The following is a 20,996-nucleotide window of genomic DNA, read 5'->3' as shown; positions in this document are numbered from 1 at the left end:
CGTACTTAAACACATTAGGATTTTTGTTAAGTCGTTCTTGAAATCATTAAGGTTTTTGTTAATTCGTACTTAAATTCATTCGGATTTTGTTAAGTCATACCACGAAGCATATGATTTTCTGTTTTTATTAATCTTGTTACTGCTTTAAGATCTCTGGTTCTTTTATATTTGTCTGGCTCAAAAAGCACTAAAGCTCGCCTGGACATGAAAATTGAGATTTAATTTTTTTTTCGATTTTTCTTGGTTTTCTGTGTTTATCTCTTTTCTTGAAAATATTTTGTTCAGACATGTAATGCAAATGAAGTTTATATTTACAAGGACTTTTGTTTGTATCAGAAAAAGGGCTGGCTCCTCAAACTAGGGGCCGAAATGGATCTAACGTCTTTCATTCATAGCACTTTACTGAGGAACATTTTTTATAGAAGCAAAAATATTTATCTTACAGTAATATACCCAAACAATATAATGATTTTGTCATGTGTTGAGTAATTAGGGATTTTAAGGGGCCAGAAGTAAAAAAAAAAAAAAAGCAAATATTTTGAAAATCAACATAGTTAAGGAGATGCTTAGAATAATGTTCTAAACAATATTCTACCATCAAAATTTTGTTTAACGAAAGTTTGTTATAGAGGCAAAAAATGTTCATCCTGCAGTTGTTTAACCAAACATAATAAAAAAATTTCTCATGCGTTACTTAATTAGGGGTTTAAGGGGCCAGAAATCCAAAATTTCTATAACATATCTCTAAAAAGGAAAAATATTTTGGAAAGCAATATAGAGAAGAAGATGATTAGAGTTTTGTTCCTAACAACAATCAGCAATTAAAATTTCAATAAACTGCCCGATAGGAGATAAGGGGTTAGCACCTAAAACATTCTTTCCAATATATCTCAAGAACGGTAACAAATTTCTAAACACTTGTTGAACAAGATGTGTTTAGAATCATAAGACCCTTAATTGGAAAGGGGCTTGCGCCTTTAATCAGGGGCCAATAGGGGTCTTACACTTTTCACATCCAGCTTTTACTATCGATACTAAATTATCTGTGACCCTGTGACTGTGCCCCCGTTCTAGATCATGTTTAGTTGTCGAATATTAAAGTCAATCTTTTATTTCACACTCTGAACTCGAACGGAAGACCTCCTCGTTGCTCGCAACGAGATCGTGTCTATTTTTATGTTTCATCATTCAATCCGAAAACCATTGCAACATTTTTTTTATAAAAGGAATATGCAAATGTGAACTTAATCGCTTATAATAACCTTTATGGTTATGCTTGGAAATCATACGATTCTCAAATATCTCACTTAATAAAAATGTGTGGATCTAAATCTCTAAAAATCCTAGAATAGTCAGCAGAAATCAATTTACATTTGGCAAACTTTCTTTTAAAATTGAGAGAGAGAGAGAGAGAGAGAGAGAGAGAGAGAGAGAGAGAGAGAGAGAGAGAGAGTTCTACAAGTGTCTTTAATTTCCGTGATGAGGAAATAAGGATTCTCCCTTATACTTATTTAGCTAGAAAGATATTGACCAAAGATCAAAGCAATGGTCATATGATTGAGTATTGAAAGTTAGACGGGCTCATTATTAATTGAGTGGTAGTTTTTAACCAGACCTCTTTGTATACGCAGTTTTCAGCATGTGACAATCGACTGAACATTTTTTTGGTCCAAAAACAATATTGGATAAAAATGCACGAGAAAATCAAACAGAATACTTAAGCAATACACTTAAACTTACTGCTTTGAACTAGAGACATTTAATAATTTATAAATGCCAATGTGAAAATCAAAGATAAATATATTCCAGGAAGAAAGAGGAGAATTATACCTTAGAAATGCCACCATCGCTCTATTCTTCGTATATTTAGTCGAAACTTGCATAACAAAAATCAATAATTACAGCCTATGTTCTTGATTGTTGAATAATATATTTAAATTGATTAAGTGTATGATTTGTGCAGGATAGTAGTTGCTAATGACTTTTATTCTGATCTATTAATTCCACAATTCTTTCCTCTTTAAAAAATATCGAAGATATCAATGAAATTCGTATTCTTACAATCTTACCTACATATCAAACTTACACCACAATCCTTTATTTATCCCAAACCAGATACTTTGGAATAATTTTTATTCGTGGGGCTCAATGTTCGTGGGTAGCCAAAATGTTTCTGGTTCGTGGGGACGTATATTCGTCGGTAGCAATTCTATTTTGTGAATAAATTTATCTCAAAAAATACTTGTATATATAAGTTCATGGGGATGTAAATTCGTGTGCAAGGGTTACCCACGAACGAAAGCCACAAATACTGGTCCCCTCACGAACAATTATGATTCCACAGTATTTCAGATCTTAAGGAGGCTCTGTAGTCAACACATTAACCATCAGATCTACCTAACATTCTTAAACCAAAGAAAAAATTCTTTTAACTTTTAAATTTGGGTATTTTCCTATATTTAAAAAAGTTGATCTGAGATTTTTTTTTAATATCATTTTTTTTTGCGTTTTCCTGTCTATATACATATATGCGCTTCGTGTGCACAATACATAGAGAGACAATTCATTTTGATGACCAGTATTTAACTTACTATTTTTGATCAGACTTTTAATTTACTTGAAAATATGGAATTTAAAATGAAATTTAAACATATACATTTTAAATTACTTAAACTTTTCGAACTTTCATATATATAACAGTAATTTGCCTTCTGTTTAATTATTTCTAGTTATCTAAAAAAAAAAAACCTACAACCACACTGCCAAAATATTCCTGTTCTGCCAAAATAACTTTACGTAATCAGAGCGAGGTCGTAGACATTGCTCATTAACTCCCGACTTAGCGGCTGTCGCCCAGCTCAGAATGACAACACAATCGTTGAAATACACATAAGACATACAACAAGCACGAATTGAGAGCTGTTTTCCCCCTTGTATTGAAAATAGTTTATTCATTATCGTTTTCTGTTCATTAGAACAACAAGCACCATACTCTACTGTGATCAATAAGCTCTAACACCCGCAACACTTGATAGAACCCAACATGCCAAGAGATTGATATCAAGACATTGCAAATCAGCTTATTACTATTTCCCCCATCACCACTTTACATTATTATTGTTTTAACTTGTCTTAAATAAAATATCGATTTCACGGGGAGAAAGGGGGTAATCTTTCATTATTCATCAATGTGATAATGATACATAGGCTATACTCTAATCATTGGTGTAATATAATGGACAGACACTATGCCTTTCTTCTACAGAAGATCTAGCATCTTCTGCTCATCAATATTGAAAGAGGGAAGTGAAAGTTTCCAAAGCATTTCTAAATATTCGCCATCGACGGGTTGTCCAAAAGCTATTATTACATATATAATTAATAATAATTGCAAGTTTTTATATAGCGCTTTTAAAATTGGCGAACCATTTCTCAAAGCGCTTTACAATTACACATATATTACATGTATCTTGTTGTTAGGCCTTGAAAACATTTAACAGAATATTTTTCTACATTTCCAATTATTAATCGTATTACTATACAGCATTACGTGAATCATCTATCTGTCCGAGATGACTATTTGTTGCTTTTTAAAAAGAAATATCCTTTTAAATTGAGTACTCTAAACAACGATCGAGGTACATTGCAATTCCCTTTATATTGCAAGAACAGCGTCATCTTCGACTTTCTATTTAGTATCAGACCCAGAAGAGACAAAATGAAACATTTAAGCCATAGAACCTGGAGACCACAAACGGAACTCTTCTTTTATTCTAAGAGCTTGAAAATCAACAAAGGCACTTTGTTGCATGTTAAGTTCCCACAAAATTGGTCCCATGTGATTTAGTCATTCTCTCATTCCGTCACGATTTAATCTATCAGTTTTACACGTTCATTTGAGTTTGAAGAAGTATAATGCTTTTCAGCAAGGTTCGCTTGCAATAGATTTCCCAAGGTTTCAATCACTGCATACAAAAACCAAAACAAACGATATAACCGTTTCACAAGATGAATGCGGGCTAATGCATTTCGACTGTTTGTCTATTCTTTGAAAAGCCTGCACGAGATTGGAGGGCAAAATGTACCTCTAAAAATGATTCAACAACAAATTTAATGATATTAATTTACGTCTTTAGAGTAAATGAAAGAAGGACATCCAATTGTGCTTTAAGAACCCGCGTTTCAACGCATTGAGTACTCGTATTCTACATTATGGCCTAACCGAACGATCAATATTTTCAATCAGCAGATAAAATTTTTTAAATTACATCGGTAAAAAACCTGTAGAATATGCTGGCATTTCCGCTTGTCAATGCATATCATTCCGATGGGACGTTTTGTTTGAGACTACCTGAAAAGTTTGTAAAACAGATAATAGTATCATGGCTAGAAGACAATGGCCACCAAATCCGGCTTATCATACCAAAACAACATACTAACATGTAACTGTTGAATTATTTTCTTGCTATTTTGCGGGTTGTTTTTTTTTCTTCTAAAGATACTCTACAAAATTGTTATATCAACCTAAACGTGACTTGCAGACTTCTAAAATTTAAAGCTAGAAAGAAAAAAAAACGCGCTACGACCACTTTCACTCCATTACGGAAAGTACTATCTATAGTTTAGTAATATTCTCAAATTTACGAGAAAAATGAGGCTATTCCGAGATGTTGACGTAATTATGACGAAAGAGATACTATTGTGCGTCACAGTACCATTTGTACTGTTGCGTTGTTAAAGTAAGATGATATGTACCGTATTTTGCTTTAAATTGTCTAAATCAAAAATAATCTTGCGCATTTTGTCAGTTTAATTGTGGAAATAACCCCAGCATTTTTTCTACCTCTCGAATGACACAAATGCCACTTCTCTGAATGCCAGGCCAGAAAATTGATAGATTAAATTCTTGTTTGGGAAGAGAAATTCTGACGGAAAATAGCTGAAAAAGCAAAATTAGATTCCGCTTTCTTCTCCGCAAGATTTGTTATATGAAAGATATATGTCGTATGGTTTTACGTAGCAGCGAATAGCGCATACACATATTAGAAACAAACAGTTCCATTAAGAAATGAAAATACTTTATTCGTTTCATGGAGACAATGATTTTGTGTTGTGGAAGGTTTATGTACACCAAAAAGATCTTTAAATAAGTGTCTCTGATAATGACGAAGTTCTTTAACTACCTTGTAAAATCTTAAATATTAGTTGCAATAACCATCTCGAAAATAAACAGTAATTTTTCTTTTTTTCTTTTCCTGGCGAACATTACATTGTATATATACGAGCTTTCAACCAAAAAGTCAGACTTTCATGATACGAGAGATACTACAACTCCCGCAAGTTCCAAAGTATGAAACATTTAGGGTGTTTTTTTTCTGGAAAATATAGTGCTATGCCTTAATCTTTTGAAAATAGCCACAGTTTACGTCACTTTCCTACTTTGTGAATGACATATTCCTTTGGATTGTAAAAGTCTCCGTGGAAGGATGAGGTGGGTATACAGCGATCAGCTACTTTGGTCAGATACAAATAAAATGTAACATTTAGCTATAATACTTCAGAAAATTAAACGACAGAGTTCAGATTCCGTTTGTCTTCAATATCTATAAATACAAGCTCGATAAAAAAACATCTTTAAAACACTGATAGTTTACAATTACTAGTACATGCAAGCCTTCAACGATATTTAAATGAACTCCAATAATATAACAATAATACCCCAAGACTTGTTGTCAGTATATCAAAAACATGTTAGATAGTTATGGTTATGACTTTCTACACAATGTTTAGAACCCGAACTCTTTTATATTTTATCTATACCAGATAAGAAGATAAAGCAGCAGTTGGGCAAGATAAAACAGCAACCTACATGGAGGCCTCTTGTTATCAGGACGTTATCTTGTGTACGTTTGCCGTTCTTCTTGGTTCCATGGTAATTGTTCATACAAGAAGTGCTGTGGGTCAGGTTAATGTGACACCATCATTTTCTTTCAAAGTTTAAGATCGCGGGGGGAGGGGGGGGGGGGGTGGAGGGGTTTTGGTTATTATATGTGCTCTCTGTTTTTCATCCACGTGATTATTGTTTATAGCTGTTCATACTTTCCTGGAAATATATTTTCCTCGTCATGCTTCCTCAGAAATAAGTATAAAATGAGATGTTATCACGTTTTGCTGTCAAAAACAATCCTTGTCAGGCATAAAAATCTGCACTTTCGCAATATAAACTTACCATTATGCTCTCTCTCTCTCTCTCTCTCTCTCATAAAAAAATAATCTCGCATGGCAAAATAATAAGAAATTAAAGATTAAAGATTTTAAGGAAAGAAGACTACATGCTATTTGAATTTGAGAAACGAGTTTCTTAATGATGCACAAAAAAGATTGCTTATATCGGGTAAACTCGATGAAAACTGTTTTGAAGCGGCCATTTCAAGGCAAAATTATCCTCTAGTAACTTTAATTTTTTTTTATGAACAAAAAAAGACAAATGAAATGTTTACAGATTGCTTACATTTAAGAAAACGTGTAATCTATGGATCAACGGTATATTAACACGAACGAACTTTAATATTTTTACTTACAAAAAAAACAAATGAAATGTTTACAGATTGCTATGATCTTATCTATAGTGTATTTTCTCGACTGTTTCTCTCAAAGTACTTTAAACGAAAGAGAGGCACCATATTTTCATGATTTCAACTGGAAACGGCCTGATCATGCTTAATTTCTACCCAAACAAGTTCTTTACAGAAATGCAACAAAGTTTGGACTAAAATTAATTACGGCGTCATATTCAAATTAAAACAAATCTGTCAAATAGTTATTGTGGAACAGTCCATTGCCAAGTTGACCTGTTTAAACAGCAGGTATCGAGACGTCACCAAAAAGCACAGGTGGTTTTTTTCCAGATGCCATAAATTTTTTTTTTAAAAATAAACTATGTGATTAACATTTAAAACCCATTCATATTGAATGTGATACGTTGCGTTTGGTATTTATTGCCCTTAAAATAATGGCGATTGCATCGATTGAAGCATCGTTTTATCTACGAATTTAAAATATCATCGATTGCTTTATTGTTGCATTTACAAGAATATTTGACCAAGGTTTTAAAAATGTGACTAGATATCATTACAAAGATGATTAATGTTTAGGAATCCGAGGGACGTGACGTTGCAACGCTTAATGCTTTAAACAAATCCACTATTCAAGGAAAACTTATTTCAGTCAAAGCAAAATAAAATAATGATTCAAAGATTGTTGACCATTAGCACGATGCATACGCATCTGATGACGTCATCAAATGTAACCGTGAACATATCACCTAAATCGCACAATGTAATGAACGCTGCCAACTGGTGATAGATAGTAAGCTTTAAGAGTCCTGCAAGAAATTCTCATAAGATCTAGATAGGCTGTATTCTATTACTGAAGGGTACCTTGTTTTTTTATTGTTGGCGTTTTTGGCTAAAAAAAGTGACATAACATGTACAAGATACTAGTACAACAATTGCTAAATAATACTTTTGTTCAAGTTTAAATATAGTAACGTAATTTAGTTGGCTCGATCAAGTAAAAGTAAGTCTTTGGTTCTCAAAAAACTATCCCTTGTTGTAATTGGTCAAAAACAGAAAACTACTACCTTGTACATAGTTAATTCGTACTAAGTACGCAATTTTGATTCATTGTGGTTCATTTCAAAGGTATTGAATTCTTTTTATTGTTATTAGCAAAGCCGCTAATACATGTAGATCAAAGTTAATTCGTTTGAATTTTAACCAAATGGGTAGAAAGAACACCATGAAATAGTAACATTTCCCATCCCCCTAACACTATCATTTGATAATTTGTTATACTTGTTGCCCACCTGCAAGTTGAATAAGCTGTTTCAAAATGGCACCTAGTGGTCATACAAAAAAGTACTATTAGGTTACTTTTACGTTAGACATATACAATTGGTAAAAACGTGGAAAACAAACACAATGCTATGCATTTAAAAATAACTAAACAAAAAAAAATACAAACGTCTTTAGAAGAGAAATTAATCATCTTAATCACGAGTTCCTTTGATAAAAATTACAAAAGACTGTATTCTGCGTCGTTTTATTCGTACACAGTAAGCTCGCACGTAATATTCTAGACACAAACGCAATATCGATAATATGTTGTACTTTTTTTGTTTATTAAAACTCATCACAGCCAGGGTAAACATGGAATTATGAATTATTGATACCTCTTGGCATTTTTGACCAAACGCAAATATTATGAAAATATACTGTCTGACAAATATAAATAAAGTATTTCAAAAGATTGTGGAAAAGTCTGCTACCAGAACACCCTGACATTTAACAAGATTGATCTATTCCATTCAGTCCAATAACACATAAACATATATTATTTAGGGAAAATCGAGAAATAAACCTCAAACTTACTTGAACTTTATTATTTTCTGTTGAAATCAATACCTTTCTGTTATAAAAATAACAATATCAGTGCAATAGAAAAAAACAACACCGCAGCATGCATGTGCAATATTTCAGCTTCCAATGTAAATAGTCTCTGCGCCAATATTTACAAAAGAGTGTGAAAACATTTCAAAGATTGTTTAACGACTGGAAATTAACACCTGTAGGAGTTACATAAGAAGGGTCTAATGATAAGAAAATTAGTAAACAGAGCTTACAGGAGATGTGTAAACTTTACCATGCTTGTGAACCGACACAAAGATTATTTTCTCCAAAGCTCACAGACCCTGTAGTTATAACATACTGTATACAGGGTTACTTTTGCCCCGTGTTATTTGCGCCCTTCTACACTTGCAAACAGTTTCGCCTCGTCTTGAATTCGTCCAGACTTGCTTTTGTACTAAAGAAATAACTTGGAACATTGTAATTCGCCCCGTACTAAATTTTCCCGCTGCCAACGAGGGCGACAGGGGCGAAAATAAAACGGGGGCGAATATTTACCTGTATATAGTATTCTTAATATTCTGATTTTTTTTAAAAACTGTACAGGGACATGAACATGCATTTCTTTCTTTCCAAAATCCCCACATAAACAATCCTTCAGTTAACAAGAGGTTATGATTGGTTATTCTGATTATTCATATTAATTATTTTTTACATATTACAGGAAGATCAGAAATCAAGACTTTTTTTTCAAGCATGTAGATAATGAAGTAAAGATATGAATTCTACACCTCTCGTCAGAAATTGGTATTGCCAACCCCCCCCCCCATGTCTATTGAACAAAAGGTAAAAGTCCATTTTTAATCTACAAAGCTACAGCTTTGAAAAAAAAAAACTTAAAAAACTCATGTTTCATCCTATATACTAGTATCTTTTAATAAAAATTCACTTGATAGATTTTTTTCTGAACTTTATGAAGTGGCATTTGAAATAAATCACGAGTAAGATCTACCTTATTGTATGTTATGAATGGAATTGGCTCACGCCTTGCAATAATCATTCTTACTACATGAATGGCCTTAAAGCATTTCTGGAAGATTACCATTAATCAAGATCTAGCATTTGAACTATTGAAGACAAGAGATTTGTCTTACACTGCAGTATTGAAATGAAAAGAAAAAAAACCATCTTAACTATTATGTAAAAAAAGAGACCAGATTTGGTAGTCCATGTTAGCATATGCAACAAAATAATTATAGATAAGATACTATTGTACAAACATTATGCTGAAAAATTCTTTTCTAATTTTGTCATCAGTACTATAAGATTATTCATTTCATGTGGCTGAAATCAACAAAATACCACTTGCAATTTGAAATTGTCATTTATGATCATGAAATTGATCATTCGTTATATTTGAATGTTCTAAATCTTAAATGTGAAGAAATAGAAAACATTTTTAAAGAGGTTTTCATTGAAAAATCATCATAATAAATCAACTCTTGTTAACAGACTACGGCTTAGTTTGATGCTCCCTAATGATAGAAACTACCGGTAAACTATCTTTTATAGGTGGTGTCATTGCCACATTCGTTTCCTTCGGAGTAACCTCCAACGATATATCAGGCACGTAGCATCGGGGGGGGGGGGGGGGGGGGGGGGCCTGCCCCCCCCCCCCCCCCCCCCCCCACTTTTTCTCACAGCAACAAATTTTTTGTAATTTACATATAAAAAATAGAATTATCATGGTGTTGGCCCCCCACTTTTTTGGGAGTATGTAGGGAATGAGGAGTGAAATTGAAGTTATATACTACGCCAGCCTTAATCATTATGTACAGGTCTACTGTAATTTCAATTTCGAGGTGAAATTTTTCAGGAACCATTGGTACTATTTTGTAGAAATCGTATCTTTTCGGGCCTTTCCGGCAAGCTCGGAAAACATATATCCGAAGTTGTCTTCCGAGCTTGAAGGAATTTAAGATAAAGCTAACTACATGTTATTTATTATAATATTGAAAATAACTTTGCATTATAAGACAAAAGCTACTGTTACTTTTTGACATTAACGATTAAACACAAAACTTCACGTGAAGATAATAAAACAAAATTCAAATGGTACAGTTTATCTACAGTAGTACAGTATTCCCAGAATCCCCTGCTGTGGAGTCGAGCATGCGTATTCCAGTGAAAAGGACTAACGTAGTTGCTAGCGCTCGAGAGCGCTAGCAAATAGAGTCAGAGGACCAGTCTAGTAACTTAATTACAATCGCAGTATCTCGGGCCTTTCCGGCAGGCTCGGAAAAATACCTCAAATGTATTAACATCAGCGGATGTTAGAGTTTCATACAAAATGGAGTCGCTTCCCATTAAAATAAGTATCGGCTAGACAGCCTCTTGTGTCACTTTTGTGGTACATTTTAGGGTATATCATTGACTTTAACGAAGTCTAGCTGACATCGCAACAGATCGTAAAATGTGTTGTATTTATATCAAATTTTATAAAAAGGGGGTTGTCATGGACGCTTAGGTAGTACATTCGAGGTAGTACATTCGAGGCTCGAGAAGTTGCGATTGAACTTAATTAGTCAGCCCGCGGACTGACTAAATATTGCCAGACCTATTCCATAATATGTTAAAATGTAGTGTAAATCCGTTAAGATTTAGAATTAACATTGTAGAGATTCGAAGTTTCGCTTTCATAAAGAAAGATGCCTTTTACTGCTTTGTTACACAGATGGCTGTGACCATTTTAAGCTATATTTACCACCTTCGATCGAAGAGCTTTGTATAATTATAAATGAAAATGTTCAAATTTTAACGCTCTGTCATTTGGATTTTTTTTCTTTCCTTCATGATAGTTTGTGGTCAAAAATATCATGTTTAAAAATTTGAGGCGAATACGATGGTTAATTTGTGAACCACCCAAATAAACAATTGCAACGTTAACAACAAAGAGAAACACTGCTCGATACAAGTTTAACATTAAGCCATTCTATTTTCTCATGATGGATAAATGAAAATATTCAATAGAACAGTAACGAGATTGAGTTTACATCATCTGTTACACAGACCGATTAATAAATAATACACGTGAGACCCCTTTAGTAGAAGTAATTTATCAAAGAAAAAAATGTATCTGATAGCTCTTCATACTTTAATATATATGACGTAGACTAATTGAAGTGTGATTTTTCCCAGTGGAAAATTAAATTAAATTAAATAGGCTTCCCATACCGATGATTGGAATCTGATTTTTTTTTACATTCAATTCAGAGAGGGAGATAGAATGTGAGAGCGATAAATTTAAAATATTAATGAAAGGGGGTGGGTGGGCTGGAAGCTCGTTAATTTCATTAAAAAGAGTCATAAAATAAAATCTCATATTCAAATTGAATAATGTAAAAATGGTAACACAATAGGCAAAAATTAACATAGAGATCGAATATATTTATTTTGCAGTCGTCTCTATTTCTAGTTTGATTTCACATTACCTAATAGAGCTATTATATTTCTAGTAACGGCATGCCATCAGACATTTAAAAAACATATCACATTATGAAGTGGTGTGCTTGATTGTTGGCAGGCTGCAGAAAAAATAGAGTTCTGGGTAACATTAGCACAAAAAACCTATATTTTTATATTTTACATTGCCTATTCTTGCAACTGCTGGAACAATCTGAATTATTGATTCGTTGTAATGCATGTAGTTTAAACATTTAGATAGTTCATTCATTGTTTATTTTCACATTATTTGTATTATAATTAAAAAGTTGATGTTTGGCGGTTTCTCACTTTTACTATCTTTAGTAAGGCACATTATACGAAATATGTCAATAATCATTAATGCATATTTATGGATTTTTAACCTTTTTTCTGGTTTAAAATTGTCATTTAATATGCCATGAATATTTGAATCGTGTGAAACAGACTTCAAAAAATCATGCAGTTGTCTGTAATCCATAATGTTTCTAAAAATAAGATTGGTTAAAGATTGAAATATGAGAGAGAGAGAGAGAGAGAGAGAGAGAGAGAGAGAGAGCACTAAGATTTGCGTACATGAAAGCTATTCAGTCACTGCGTGTGAGCTACTTACTGGAATGGAGTGTTTATTTGTGGGGGTGAATCAATACTACTAACCCCATTTCCTCAGACATATACAATCCAATCTTACTGCCAATCTCAAAATAAACACAGAAACCCTAATTATTTAATTAAAGGCAAAAACTTCGGCTCCCGATACAAATTAGACATTCAATGAAAATTTGATGGGCTTTGGCTAAGAATTGGTTTATTTCGAATAAAAGTCAGGAGCAAACAAGTGCTAACGTGAATTGAAGGCCAACCTTTAAATACTTTCACCGTACACATTTCTGTGATGTATTTTTTCCCTATAAAACAATTATTTAAACCATGAAAGATGGAACAATTAACAAAATGAAAAGGCATAAAAGTTTTAAGGTCAGGTTTTCTTGAAATATGTAGATCTTAGCACTTAAAAAATGAATAATTAAGTTAGGCGTAGCTAATTAAGCACGCATTTTTGATTACCTTATTTTCTAAAGCAATAATTATCTCTTGCAATCAGATTTGGCCCGCTATATATCAACACCTGCCGCTTGGTTGATCGATGCGCTTAGAACTATTACCATAGTTGTCCCAAAAGTGCCACAGAGATATACATGAATATAAAGTGAGCCATGCAAAACTTTTGATTGATTGATGATTGATTATTATCTTATTATAATAGCTTATTCAACCTCTGATATAAGGATAACAATTCTTATTACATCCAAATTTTACGACCATTTTCAACAGCTTGCACCAAAAGTCACCAGTCTGTATTCTGCATATAACAGACCACAAGTTCACGTGCAAGCTGCAACATACAGTCTATATTTTTGAATCCATTCAAATGCGTTAAGACGCGAAAATTGATTACCAATTGTATTCTGAATGCATAAGTGTATTTCAATTATCAAGTAAAGAAAAAATACATAACCCGCCTTAGCGGGTTATGTAAATTTTTTCTGCAATGATCGCTACCTTCATAACCCGCATGAATCATCAAAAAAACATTTCATTGTTATATTAACATCTTTCTTTTAACTAATTAATAAATTGATTATAAAGAGTAAGTAAAATCTGCTAAATTACTGTTAATGTACGTAAGTACGTTAGCTAAAAGAAACAGCCAAGTCGTTTTCTGTGAGACTTTAAGTCTGACTTCAACATGATTATTTCGTGCAGTCCGTAACTTTTCTTAGGTCGCTGTAGGTTTCGACCAATCGATAAACAGGGTGTGTCAATTTCAGTCCTGTCAGTTTCTTGTCAGTTTCAGCCGCTGTAGATTTCAACCAAGCGATAAACGGGGCGTGTACATTTCAGACTGGCTGTTTAGATAGAGCTATGAATTAACTATACGTTTCCGTAAGAAATACAGAGAATAATGCTTGGTAGACGTAAATATATTAACGTAAAGATTTGATTCAACGACATTTAGCTATAATACTAAAACCAGTAATATATTAGCACAAAGAATGTGTTTGAACAATATTTAGCAACAATACTAAATCTAGTAATATATCAGCAAAAAGAACGTAGTTTCACGATATGTAGCTATATTTCTAGAACTATATGTAGCTATATGTCAGCATAAAGGTAGTTGTTCAACAACATTTATCTTTAGTACTTTAACTCGTAAAATATCGGCATTACGCAAGTGGTTCACCCATATTTAGCAATAGCACTAGAACTGGTTATATGCCAGCATTGAGCTAGTGATTCAACCTTATTCAGCTTTAGTACCAGAACTAGCAATATGGGTATATCTACGGTATAAGTAGTTGTCTAGCAATATATCTGCCTGTAGTAAATAATACAGTATAATGTAACACTAGCTATATGTAGCATTATGATATCACATCCAAGGTGAGATAAAAAAAAATTAAAAAAAGTCGTTGGAGACCCCAAGCACCGTCTATTTTATATTATACGTTGAATTCGGAAACTAGGCCACAAGCATTGCCAAAATTAGCCATGCGTCCAATGACGTAATTACACGTACCCTGCTCCGTGATTGGTGAAAATGTCAATGGGTAAAGCCAGTGATATATCAGCGTCCGTGAATAATTAATGAGATGCCAGGGTATATATAGATAGTAAAATGTCAGACATAGCTACCTATATGTCAGTGTTAATAGCTGATTCTGTATATTAATTATACAGCACAGGATATGTTGACATTCAGCTAGAGTATGAGATATATCAGCATAAAATCATATTGCATGTTTATGTACAATAAATAAAAGGACATGCCCTATTAAATTGATCCGCTAAGAACTTGTTGAATTCAATACGCATACTGCATGACATGACCAAATATGGAGAAAAGGTGCCTTGGCTCTTCTATTTATGAAACATTATGGCGATAACCCGATGGCTTACGTACAATAACAAATATTTTTAAAATGTGGTATGGGATACCACTATGTTATGACGTACTGTTTATCGAAATAAACAATACAATCAAGTTTAATTTTATAAATAGTTTCGTTCCCATAATTAGCACCTTATAGCGTAGCGCAGTGTGTTATAGGAGGGTTCACTACGAATCTTTTAGTCATAAGTTCGAATCCCCCTTGTGATTTTAAAGTTTTTACCTTACAAAGTTTTTTAAAACGTTTTTTTGTGAAATATTGTAAAAGTTGTTTTTTTTGTAATGCTGGCATCCACCATACATGTACTTGCATTCTATATAACACAAACTCGGTATATCGCTTGAGTAGCTACATGAAGGTATAGACTAGTACCAAAGCAAAAATGATATAATTTCGCAAAGTAATGGTTTCATTTCTAATTTTTGCATATTTCTGCCACAACATGTCAGATTATCATTTTAACATAATTATCATTATGATTACTAGTATGTCGACTGTAAGATCTATATGTCGACTTTTCACTTATTAACATGACTTAAATTTTAAACAAAAACTTGTGCACGTCCAAATTGTTTTGATCTAATAAGTTTAAATTAATATCTGACATGTTGTTTTAATAACATCTGACAAGTAAACAAAATTATCCAATAAGGGATGTCATTACTCTGCCACCATACACTGAGCTTAAATCTTACAAATTTATGTGTGCTTTATTTAAAATTGAATAAAATTTTGGCGATTTCGAAAAACACACCACAAAAAACCTAACCCCAGAGAATCCTTCGTATGAAATCAAACTCGCATATCTCGTAGAGAAAACAGCAATCTACATTGATTTCTACACAAAGATGACTGATGCCGGGGTCGTATATTGATACTTGAATGGTATGGCTAAAGAGGGGGGAAAACCCAGAGAAATAGCGTGATTCTGGATATGATGCAGTCATTATATATATCGCTTAAAAATATGCACCAAAAAATGATAGATTCTTAAGATCATGTACTATACGAACCCTACAAAACCACGACTGAGAAAAATGATAGGTTATTGCATAATGATATATCTCTATAAGTAATCCCCTTCATGTATACTGTAGCTAGAAAGCTGCGTTTAATGGGATCTCTACTTTCTCGAGTGAGAGCCCGTAGATACTTGAAATTACAGATTTGAATATCTTGCGCGATTACTAAGATCAAATATATTGAGAAATGATAGATATGAAAGGAGATAAAGTGAAACCAAAGTATTAATTATTAACAAAATACTCGCAACTTAATCAATAGGGGGAGAGACTTGTGGTTATCCATAAACTTACTGTTGATCACGGGCTCTCACTTGATGTTATCCAAGATATCAAATGGTTATACAGCTTAATTGTCAATGAAAGACAAGATTCTTTAAAGCAAATCTCGACGGCTTAGTTGTTGTTGTTGCACAAGTTAGGGTTTTTTTATGTACTTTATCTTGTTAGAGAATTATAATTCTAATAACATCGGCCTCTTTACTAGTACCGAAGTACATTTTACTTGAAAGACCCTTTTTAACTGAATAATTTTTGCTAATAATTCCCCTAACATCTTTAATTTCAATTGAAACTGGCTTTCACAATGTTTTTTTTTAAATTTAACAAGTGTAAATATTCAGGTATGGATTTTTTTTAAAGGAACTACAGTACTGTTGTTCATCAACATCTGTTGAATATAAATTGTTATTGGAATATGCTTTTCAGTATATCAACAAAATTATGTTTATTGAGGTCCAATATCTAATAACAAACTAGTGTTGTATTGAAAGAAGAATTGCCGCGACCTTTCTTTGAAACTGTAATAATTGTTACCAAATCCGCGAAAACTCATGCCAACAAATAGTAAACAAACCACGGTATCATATTTTGAAGAATTTTAATGGAGAAGGAATCCAAAAGTTACACGAAGATTCCAGCACTAATCGAATGAAATGATATTTATTCAAAGCCAAGCATACTTTTTGCATCCAGAACTCTCATTCTTTGATGTTTGAAGAATATGGCTCTTGGAAAACATTCGCACATTGAGATAATCTTGCATATGCAATTATCAAATCAACACACACTGAAGTATCTCGGATGCAGATATAAACATTGAGTTAGGAATTGTTTACCATAATGAAATTCACTAAGTAGTGATTCGCTCAATAATTTGCATTAATCAACTATAATCACATTCTTCTTGTATAAGTTTATAAAACCCCAATACTGTCAGAACAAAAAAGTTAATATAAACATTTCGTTAACGTTACGCTATTAGGTAGATTTTGAGAGACGCAAGAAAGACCGAATTAGCTAAAGGATTAGAAGTCACCATTGTACGCAAACTTTGGACCTGTCCAGAATTACCCGTTGTCCGGATTTACCCGGATTTCCCCTACCATAGATAAACTACACATAGGTGGCGCTGAACCGGAAATCAGTGAAAGAATGGGCGGAATGCCAGAAAGTGTTATGTTCTAAGAAATGCTTATAAGAAAGAAGCATAGAATTTTAAGAATCTGTTGATGACGTGGCATAATGCTGACCAGTGCTCGTCAATAGCTAACCTTGAGTAAAAGAGATGATCGATTCCGTCTTGTTATTGCCCAATATTACAGTGATAATTGCATTCGGTGCTAGTCTTTTCCCAATTATCAAATTTGCTTAGATGCTCAAATCCATTCATACCGTACAGCAGCAGAAAGACAAGAAATATTCTCCTGGGAGTAAATCTAAATAGGAGAACATAGACAATTGAATCTCGGTAATTTTCCGACATAAAACGATTGTTGACAAGCGATGACCACTGAGGTCAAAAGGTGAATCTTTGTCATTCTCCTGCGATCGTACAAGATAGATTGGAAGTTGGAGAGATCTTTGTATGGTTTTATTAAATTAATAAGTCTTTCCATAAGAAGAAATATCCCCATCTTTCGTCTCCCATTGAACATCGAGTTTATATTGGTTTTCGCGAATTCTGCATCGAGCGAATTGATGCAGAAAGTACTTAATTATCAAGGACGGGGACAAATTTGAAGAAAATTAGGTGATAATAAATGCATGTACAGGCTTTCATCGTGATTATACCCGGACCAAATACTTGTTTGTGTGAGTGATATCTTGTGTAAATTGCATTGTATTGACTTGGTAAGATACAGTCCAAGTCCACGTGTGTTGTAAAAGGTTCTGACCAAAATGTCAACTCTTAAGTTTTACCTTTGATTTGGCTTAACAACGACACCAAGAGAGATTTAAATCCAGTTTTATCGATGTAACTTTAAACATCAATTAATCAATCAATCATTATCAAATCTTAACATAAAGCAAGTACAAAGAATTTGAACCCTTTTTACATGTTCACAACAAATATAGACATATAGTTGTTATGAAATATTATATTTTTTTCTATTAATTTGTTTTCTTTAAAATTGAGAAATCCCCATTGAAAACAAAGTTACTCACATTAAACATGTTTTACAATGTAAAAAAAAATATTCTAAAACCGATATAAAAAGCTTTAATGTCGACGTTTTTTACTACCAAGGAAATTTTAAATTTCAAAGCTTTTATACTAGCATACATGCATAGACATCATTCATCTACCGCGATTTGATAACATATATCAATGAAATGTGAAGAGGCTCTCAATCTGTTACCATCCTAGTTTCATTATATGTTTTTCACCTTGCAAATCTAAAAAACCAAGCTTCTTTGATCAATATTTGAGGACCTGGCTTTATTTAGATAGACAGTGTAATTTCTTTTATACCACGTTACAGATCATCGTTTCCTTTTACATATTTTTTTGTGCATTAAAACAATGACGTAAAATCTTAACAATAGAGGTGTATTTTTTTTAAAAAATTGACAGTCGCACAATAAAAACGCAGTCAAGTTCTGACATTTGCTTCGACAATCTGTGCAAGAAATGACGGACATACTGGAAAGAAGACAATTTGTTTCCCAGCGCCATCCAGATTGTGCAATAAGAGTCTTACCAAGTGAACACCAGTTGTTTTGAATCAACATTTTCAAAAGAGAAACTGTTGACATTGCAGGAAACAGTTCGAAAACAATTAATCTCACACCAAATCTTACTTTAAGCATTGCGAGTGTAAGCGGTTGTCTATTTCCGTATTTCAAACAACAGCAAATGCAAAAGAAATTTTTTAAAAAGCAAGCAGTTTAGCATAGAGTACATTATGTACTTGACATAATTTTCACCTAATCAAAAATATTTCCCAGAGGAGACAGACCTTTTTCTTCCACCCAATGGGAATTAAAGATGGTATCGGATGCCTTTGTTTGATAGGACTTGAAACTGAATTTCTTGGACATTTTGATTCCCTTGTCATAGACCAGCTAAGTACGAACGGCAATGGTCGTCTGCTTTGGATCAAACGGGTTTCAGTCTTTCATATCAAATTAATCAGGACTTATAAGTTTGATGCTACTGAAGTAATTGAATGCGAGTGCCACATAGCCATTTGCAGATTGTATATATCTCTTGGTATATCCAATCCGATAACAGAGCTTTCGTGAAAATTAGACTGTTGCAAATTTTGTCTGCAAAACTGTACATCTGTATATTTCGTGCATTTTTGCATGCAATTTTACGTGCAGGCACCTTAATTACAGGACACCTTCTTACGTTGAGGTATAATCGTCATAGTTTCGGATTGCAATTTCAAAAACCACTACCGATTCTTTGTATACATACTAATGTTTGAGGAATAACCATTATTCGCGTCATCAAATATTAACAGCAATTTGCTTTGTGTAGAATATCGGTTTTGTCACAATCATGATGAGAATATTGAGATTTTTTTTCACGAGTCTGCTGCACATGAATTCAAATAACGAGAAAATATCACAGATGTGTCTAGCGTACGTCTATACGTTCAATATAAGAACAACCGCTATTACAGACAAGTGGATGCGCCTGCTTTGATACTACACATGTCTTTTTTTTTAAATCCCTCATTTTAAACAAAATCTTAACTGGATAGGGAAATCTTGGTGAATTTACAAAGAACATCACAAATCACAGGGAAAGCATCTTTAGTAACGATAAAAGTTGATTGCATAATTTATTTTTTTCATTTATTTAGTAAGTTAATTTTAAATTGATTACTGCAAGTTGTTTATCCCATTAATATTGTTGTTAGTCTGTAGCAAAATCGTTCCCTTGTGATTCTATAGCAAATCCTTAAATTTTAGAAACGAATTTTTAAAAAAAGCAAATTCGAACAACAAATATTTGTAAATAGAAATTACTTACATAAGTATATGATACAAAACAGATAAAAACTGTTTTGGTCTTTCCAAGAAATTGTAAATTTTTGCTTGCAATCTCCGCATCCGTGCATCTTTTCTGTGTTGACGATAATTTAACGGTTTCCCTAACAACGACATCCTTGGTTCTACAAATCTTTTACTCCTGGATCCTTTGCCTGACAGTCGGTTTATATCACTTTCCACATCACTCTTTGTTTTGTTGTAATTATTGTCACTACTCTCTTCCATATCCATAAATCCAACTCGTAAGAACTTTTTCCCCCCTCCTTTTGGAGATGGCGAGGGAGAGTCGGACTCACTCGGGCTGTTTGGTACCCAGTCTAGATAGCTCGGATCGCGGTAGATGCTACTCGGACCTCCTCCGCCTGCTACGCTGATAGTCAGCTTGACGTTCGATTTTCTACTCATTATCACTTCTCGCAGATGCTGGTGGTCGGCGAGTTCAATCGTCTACCTTTAATACAGGCGGCTGTAGAAAGAATAAATAAAACAAGTGAGATAAACCAAACAATTTACCTGTAGAAATGGAGATGGAAAAATAAGGGGAGAGTCAGGAGTTTATCATTCAATTAACAGCTAAACTGAGGGAAACGAAGTAACTGTTGGAAATGTCAAAATTGCTTTAATTTGTTATTCATAATTACATGTAATTAAATTGCTATTTTCAGTCTTGGCGAACATATTTCTTTTTTTAAAGTATATGAAGAATATCGAAAGTTAAAACAGAAGGAATGGATCAAAAGTGCATAACCATCAAGTAGTGCAATAATGCTTTAGGGAATTGAGGCAATGCGATAAAAACTCTGGTTGTAAACTACAAACGCATAACATGCAAAGCAATGCTA

The 20,996-nt window shown here is 33.2% G+C and overlaps 1 protein-coding gene across 5 annotated transcripts in view; it reads right to left on the bottom strand.

Annotated features, from left to right (window-relative positions):
- The window catches only part of LOC128179683 (potassium voltage-gated channel subfamily KQT member 1-like), a 47,755-nt gene that overhangs the window by 13,651 nt on the left and 13,108 nt on the right, over positions 1 to 20,996 (bottom strand). For all 5 annotated transcript variants that reach the window (XM_052847197.1, XM_052847223.1, XM_052847231.1 and 2 more), the window contains one exon: positions 20,135 to 20,620. In XM_052847197.1, coding sequence (XP_052703157.1) covers positions 20,135 to 20,559 — 425 coding nt within the window. In that variant the 5' untranslated portion in view covers positions 20,560 to 20,620. The remainder of the gene's footprint in view (positions 1 to 20,134; positions 20,621 to 20,996) is intronic.

Source organism: Crassostrea angulata, chromosome 1 (assembly GCF_025612915.1).
Source record: "Crassostrea angulata isolate pt1a10 chromosome 1, ASM2561291v2, whole genome shotgun sequence".
Lineage (NCBI taxonomy): Eukaryota > Metazoa > Mollusca > Bivalvia > Ostreida > Ostreidae > Magallana > Magallana angulata.
The sequence above is the reverse complement of the archived record's forward strand: the minus strand, read 5'-3'. Positions and strand labels throughout refer to the sequence as shown.